The sequence below is a fragment of the Hippocampus bargibanti genome, linkage group LG19 (assembly GCF_051943395.1).
Source record: "Hippocampus bargibanti isolate YZ-2025 linkage group LG19, ASM5194339v1, whole genome shotgun sequence".
Taxonomy (NCBI): Eukaryota; Metazoa; Chordata; class Actinopteri; order Syngnathiformes; family Syngnathidae; genus Hippocampus; species Hippocampus bargibanti.
The window spans coordinates 4,386,435-4,393,478 of NC_142752.1; the positions used below are offsets into that span (position 1 = coordinate 4,386,435).

At 37.9% G+C, this 7,044-nt stretch overlaps 1 protein-coding gene across 1 annotated transcript; it reads left to right on the plus strand.

Annotated features, from left to right (window-relative positions):
* The first annotated feature begins 1,098 nt into the window (after positions 1-1,098).
* stx7l (syntaxin 7-like) lies at positions 1,099-6,182 on the plus strand. Its single transcript, XM_089022797.1, has 10 exons — positions 1,099-1,165; positions 1,546-1,639; positions 1,789-1,858; positions 1,936-2,026; positions 2,087-2,224; positions 2,590-2,636; positions 3,504-3,594; positions 3,688-3,760; positions 4,599-4,681; positions 5,506-6,182. The coding sequence occupies exons 2-10, from the start codon at positions 1,555-1,557 to the stop codon at positions 5,599-5,601; spliced, it is 774 nt and encodes a 257-aa protein (XP_088878923.1). The 5' UTR covers positions 1,099-1,165; positions 1,546-1,554; the 3' UTR covers positions 5,602-6,182.
* Positions 6,183-7,044: the final 862 nt, after the last annotated feature.

A 7,044-nucleotide genomic window follows, 5' to 3' on the forward strand; every position in this document is an offset into this window, starting at 1 on the left:
TTCATTACATTTGTTTGAATATTTTTATTTTGAAACCGACGTCAAATGCTACAATTTGAAATCCTATAGCCTACTGTCGATGTTTAGCGGTCTGGAAAATGGATGGATGGATAGTTGGATATTATAGTCAATCAATTTAGTAACCCTTTAATGTGAACTAAATATACAGATATAACCAGTCAACAATGACTCAAAAAAAGCAGCTTGAGGCTTTTAATTTCCATTCGGTTTTGCGGTTTTCTGTCAAACTAAACAAAAAAATAGAATAACATATTATGCATTTAAAGCAACCACATGACTTGGACTTTTATATCACTAACGTAATAATAATGCTAGTTAGCATTGGAGTAATTTCTCGTTGGATAATAAGTTTGAATTTCAAAACCCTCCAAACTTCATTGGTAAAGTCCAGCGTCCTATATAGCATGTAGGATGGCCTCTGTATTCCAATAGTTTAAGATAGCACCGTGTTTACTAAAACAGAATATTGTGCAAGGCGAATGTCTATTAGCACGACTGTCTACATGTGCGTCAAAAAAAGAACTCAACAGTACACTTTTTGGATGGAACTTTTAGGTCAGTCAAAGTCTGACAGTCCAACAATGCTTATTATATAACCATCATTTTGTAATGTTTTACATGTTTTATCCTTAGATGACTTTTGGATTTTTTTCACCTTATTTTTTTCATCAATGTATTTTTCCCCCTTGATTTCGATTGCATGGAGATTTGTCATAGCATTGTAGGTGCATTCAGAATAAAAAAAAAACGATTGCTTAATTCTTACTAACATTTGAAATAAGAAGTACGCTTTAATGTGTGAGCGTGATATTAAGTATTAATCGTTTTTTCTTATTGTAATTCGGTGTGTTAAAAACATTTTTGTCATCGTCTGTTGATTCGAGACTCATGATCGCTCATGTGACGTCACGTGCTGACACCCGGAATTATCGTTCTTCCTCAATTTATTACAACAGAATATAATTTGCAATTTTGTGATTGTGTGTTTATATTTTACTGTTACGTTTAAGTATATCTCCAATGAAAAATGTATTTAGGCATTTTTGGTAATAACTCGTGATTTAACACGGGGCTTTAAGTCACGTGTCACGGCGGGTGGAGACCAGGAAGTAGACCTGCGCGACTCCGCTTCACTGCGCCTGAGGTAAAATAAAGCAAACCTTTCACGACCCTTTTGCACGTTATCCTGACTAAATATGTAATTCAATGTTGAATTGAAATAGACATTTCGCTCAAAGTCGTTGTAGAATGTGGCTTGAGGGGAAAGAGTTAGAAGCTCCACTTAAATAAGTTGACGTGGACGTGATTGTTAATCATTTTGGCTTTTGGAGTACACTGGCGTAGAAGCACGTCGACATAACTAAGTTACATTTGGAACGTTTGTCCTTTTGTTGTTAACCCCCTTTGCAAAGGCACTAATAGTACACAATATTTTTCAGAATACTGAAACTTGAAGGCCAAGTGTGAATGAACTATGTTCAAGAAATACTAATACGTGTCTTTTCCTACTGTGTCTCCTTCCAGTTTTCCATCATGGCCTACCAAGCTGGCTTTCCAGAGGAGCCCAATGCTTTGGTTCAGAACATTAGCTCCAACATTCACCGACTCACCTTGCTGAGTAAGACACACACACTGCCATGCTACTTTGTCCTAATAAAGCACATATTTGAGTTGAATTCCTTTGTTGGACAGTAAGCAAGTGTATTAGACCCACATCAAAATGTATCCCAGTTACTTTTGTAAACTCAACAATTTCTTCATGTGCAGCCTCCGAGCTTCAGAGGGTGTTGACGCTGCTTGGAACAAATCAGGACAGCGACCAGCTCCAACAAATGCTGTGAGTTTATTCGAAGTTCAATTTTGCCAGGGTCAAGCGTTAGGGATTAAAATCATGACTGTGTCTTTGGTCACCAGGCAGCAGAATCAGCAACAAGGTAACCATCTTGCTAAAGAGACCGACCGGCTCATCAAGGTGTTCAGCGCACTTCCCGTGGGCGCAGATCAGGTACTGTCTGTCTTGTTATCGGAGAATAAATACTTGGGCTGACTAATTTTTATCTTTCAGCGGCAACGTAAAATCCAAAAAGAGCGATTGCTCAATGACTTCTCGGCAGCCTTGAACACCTTCCAGAAGACGCAGCGGGAAGCGGCCAACAAAGAACGAGAGTTTGTGGCCCGTGTCAGAGCCAATTCCAGGGTGTCGGTGAGTAGCTTGTTGTCAAATAACATCAACACCATGTTGGAATTTAGATTTTTTTTAAACAAAAAAAAAAAATAGAAATGAGACTCTTGTACCTCTGTGTAAGCTCTCAGTCATACAGGAGTGGTCCATCGATGAAAAGGTTTCTTCAGCTGTCATCTGACACCTTCAAAGAAGTACAGATGACGGCTGAAGAGACCTTTTCATCGATGAGACTCTTGAGTTAGGTAAAGCCCTCATCTACAGTATATGTTGGCTACTGCAATTTTCTGATTGTAACGGAATAAAACAGTTATATAAAAAAAAAACAAATACTTTCAGAAGTACTTGTGTTTTTCAAAATCGTGATGTTCACTTATTTCCTGTAGGGAGGCCTGCCTGAAGCCCATTATGGAAGTGTCACCCCTTTCCCAAGGTAGTACTTTTTGTGTTACCTCATCTTATGTTCACTATCTTTTGGTTAACCTTCGTTGTATGTTAATCAAAATAGAGGCTAAAATAAACGATTTGTAGTGGAAAAAATGTTCCATATTTGGACATGGAAGATTTCAGCCAACGATGACCAAATGCTTAGAGCAGTGTTTGAAATAACGTCTGCCCGGAGGCCCGGGGCGTACAATTTTTAGGTCGGGCGTACAACTTTCAAAACGTCTCGGCCCGGGTGGCCGACAACTTTCAAGGAAAAAAAAAAACAGGTTTTTTTTTTCAAATCAAACGTTTGTTTTATTCAATAAAGCAAAAGCTACAAGCAAACCGTTACAAGCCACGTTACAAGCAAATTGCCAAACAAACGTTCGTTTGGCAATTTGCATACTCGGCACGGCAGCCAATCAGAAGCCTGTTTCGTGCTCCGGACTATACCGTGACTGTAAAGTGTACTTGAGAGTTTTAAAAGGCGTTTAGAAAGAGGAGTCCACGTGGCTTTTAGCAGACAGCGCAACACAAACATTGCATTGTGCACCATGACGACGAACGACAACTGGAGCAAAATCTTCAGCAAGGGATATTTACCATAAATGAAGCGAGGGAGCATTTGTGGTACGTACTTCCTTAATTAAAAAATAAATCCTTCACAAAATACTTCGCAACAATGTTTTTTTTTTTTTGCGATTAGTCATTTTATTGTGTTTCAAGTTGTGAAAAATGGGGCAGGCAACTTTATGGCCGGACAGGCAATTTTATGGTCGGGCAGGCAACTTTTCAGAGTTGTCTGCCCTGTCGTCCGCTAACCTTTTGTCATGAGTTTCAGACACTGCTTATAGTTATGAATGTTTCGCCACAGTGACATGCAGGTCCAGGATCAGGATGAGGCCGTCAGCGAGGATGATCTCCGGTTGATTCAGGAGAGAGAGACGGCCATCAGGCAACTGGAGGTATCTAAGGAAACAAACAAAAATATGCAACGGTTTCAACAGTATCAACTCTCAAGAATATACATTAAGCTTGGTCAATTTGTTCTTTTCCAGTCGGACATCACAGACATTAACGACATCTTCAAGGACCTTGGGATGATGGTCCACGATCAAGGCGACATGATAGGTAAGCTTTCTCATTTGAGCACGTGCTCAAAATTGAATATATGCAAGAAAGGATCTTTTCCAAATCTGAACTCTGAAGCCATTGTTTTGATTCTGGAGCAAAGCAGTTTGTGAAGGACTTTCTGAATCTCTCCAGTTTTGAGCTCATTAGTGGTAGTTTTGGGCAACTTTAAGTCATTTTTATTGGTGTTTTGCGTTTGAATAAAAATATCAGCCATGCAGGCTGATATTTTTATTTTTGGGTATTTTAGATGCTATAAAACGTTTTTTTGGCAGTTAGAAAAAAAAAAAATTGTCGACTGTCCTTTAACTTCATTGACAAAAATTAAATGTTTTATATTTGACACTGAAATGGGACTGCTGAATATTTTTTAAGTAACCTTTCATTAATTTTTGGTGTGACTAATTTTCTATGTAAATGAAATGTATTATTATTTTATAAGCGCCTTTCAAAACTCTCAAGGTCACTTTACAGTCACAGGTTCAGTTTTTCTGTGAAAATGATTATTTTATCAACTTAGAACTGGAACACATGGAAATAGGTATTGCTGTAACCCCTGCTGGGCGATTTTAGCCAATCAGAAACTGAAAGACAATCCATCCAGTTGTTTTTTATTTATTTTTTCTGTTGGGGTTTTGTCCCAACTCAAAGGTACACTAAATAAACAACCTAACAATCGCATTCACTCCTGTACGGCAAGTCAGAGTCTTTATGCGAGATGGAGCATCTAGAGAACACTCTTAAGTTCTACATTCCCTCCAGATAAATACAAGAAAATAGATCAGATTTAAAATGGTCAACCACCCCTTTTCCTCATCCTTTCATCATTGCTCCACAGATACTATCGAGGCCAATGTGGAGAATGCAGATGTAAACGTCCAGAATGCCACCCAGCAGCTCGCCCGTGCTGCTGACTATCAGGTAAGAGTGATAAGCAATGGAGAGAGATGTTAAAAAAAAAAGAGATTTCCCAATTTTAACCTGTGGGGAAATTTAAACAGAGCTAATGATCCTGTGACCTCCCTATCTAGGAAAAGCGAGACATGAAAGTTCACTCAATGACCTTATTGATCTAATATATTTTTTACATTTACAGTCAAACCTCGGTTTTCGAACGTCTCGGTTCTCATCCCATTCGGTTTTCAACCAAAAATGTCATATTTTTTATACCCCGGTATACAACCGAAATTTGGTTCTCAACCAAACTGAGTGCATCTGAATGCATCACTCGACTACCCTGTGCGTCCTTACACGTCACTTCCTTATATGTCACGTCTTCCTCATTGTCTCATTGTGACCGACGCATTAATATCGTTATTGTTTTATTTTTGTGAAAATGCTGACATATTTGGTTAAGATGTCCTGAATAGTATGATTTTATCACAAGCACAGGATGGTTTGAAACGTTAGTGTGCCCTGTGTTTGCCCAAAGACAGCTGGGATAGCTGCCAACACGCCCCGTGGCAGAAAGATAGAGATTTTTATGTACAGATGTTAATGTTGATGTTAAAAATTGGTGAAAATAAGTTTGTTTTTATAGAATTTTACACATGACCTGCTCTATTATTAAGTTTTTATCCGGTTTATGCGGTCAAATAGTTAAAAAGTTGTTTTCTAGACTTTGAACGGATTAAGATTTTTTACGTTCATTTTAATGGAAAATGCTGATTTGGTTTTCGAACAGGTTTCGGAAACGGATTATGGTTGAAAACTGAGGTATCACTATTATTATGTTGTCTTTCAAGCGGCGCTCTCGGAAGAAGATCTGCATCCTGATTATAATATTAGCCATCATCGCCATTGTTGTGGGACTCATCATCTGGGGTGCCACTAAGCAATGAGGGCCTCCTGTTTTGCACCCCTAGAAGGTCCTCACATCGTCTCCTGCTGCCAAGAAATGTTAAAAGCTCAACAGCCACTTTTTTTTTGGGTACGCACGTGCCAACTAGTAAGAGTCAATATGATAAGAGCTGTAGCAAAATTTCAGTCCCAAGTGATGACCTGGAATAGCACCCGGGTGCAGCGCGGACCTCCGCCAAGGCGAAATGAACATCAACATGGCGATGGTGTTCCACTCCAATCCTGTAGGTGGCGGTAATGAACAATGCCAAACACAGCAAACCTCTTATATTACATGATTACTGTATTTATGATTATGATGATTATTAGCTTCCAGCTAGCAAAACCTCCAAAATTCAGCATCTGACGGAATGAGTGCCATAAATAATTACCACAATCGTTTTTTTAATGTTGAAATTGGGTAGTATTGAGTTTCTGTTCAGTATTATTTTTTTCAATTGGTGTGTTATCAATATGCAAGTTTTGCTTTTTGAATTGAGCTAATGAAATCATTGACCTTTTCTAGTATATTCCAATCACCTGTAGTTAATGGCATGATTTGTCGGGGTTTCTAACACCCCCCCATAAATAAAATGATAATCATAATGAGATCCAAAATATAAAATGTATTTGTAGGATGCAATTTAGAACTGCAATAATGCACATATTTTGACAACATTGCCTCACTAACAGACCATTGTTACCTGTTCAAGCAAGATCTTAGATGAAGCTCTGGTGTGCCGATCCTCACAGTTGGTGCAATAATACCACAATACCTGGCCGATTCCAAAGCACTGTTGTAATATAAGCCTGTTTTTTAAAATAACAATTACAATGTGTGCTATTAAGTTAATACACTTATTTTCTAAATGTTTTTCAATATTATATAAAGTTAGACACTTTACATGAAATGAAGTTGAATTTTCTTGATATGAAGGATGTTAAAAGCATGTAGTAAATAAATATAGACTATTTTGTCTTGACTTTGACAATGAAGTCATCAAAGTATGGCGAGAAAACAGAATAGATCAAAATTGTTCGTTTTTTTGCTGCTTTCTGTAACTGACCATTGTGCTGCCTCCCTTGCGCTGAATTTAATAAATGTACCTTACCATGTTATAGCGATGACAGTGATTTTTCAAGTGGTGTGGAAATTAATTCAAGATGTTTACAAGAACACCAAGTGGAGAACATGCTCAGGTAATTTAAAAAAAACATATTTTTTTGCTGAATTTTGTTGTGAGTAATGGCTATACAGGTTTATTATACATTTGCTTCACAGACAGAACATCTTGATCTCAGATTTTATCAAAGTCATCAAAAATCAAACCATTGACTGATAGCAGGTGAGTGGATGGCCTTGGCTCCCTTAATTTTTTATTTAAAGGACAACCAACACAATTTTTTAATTTCCTGACATCAGAAAAACGTTATATAGCATCTAA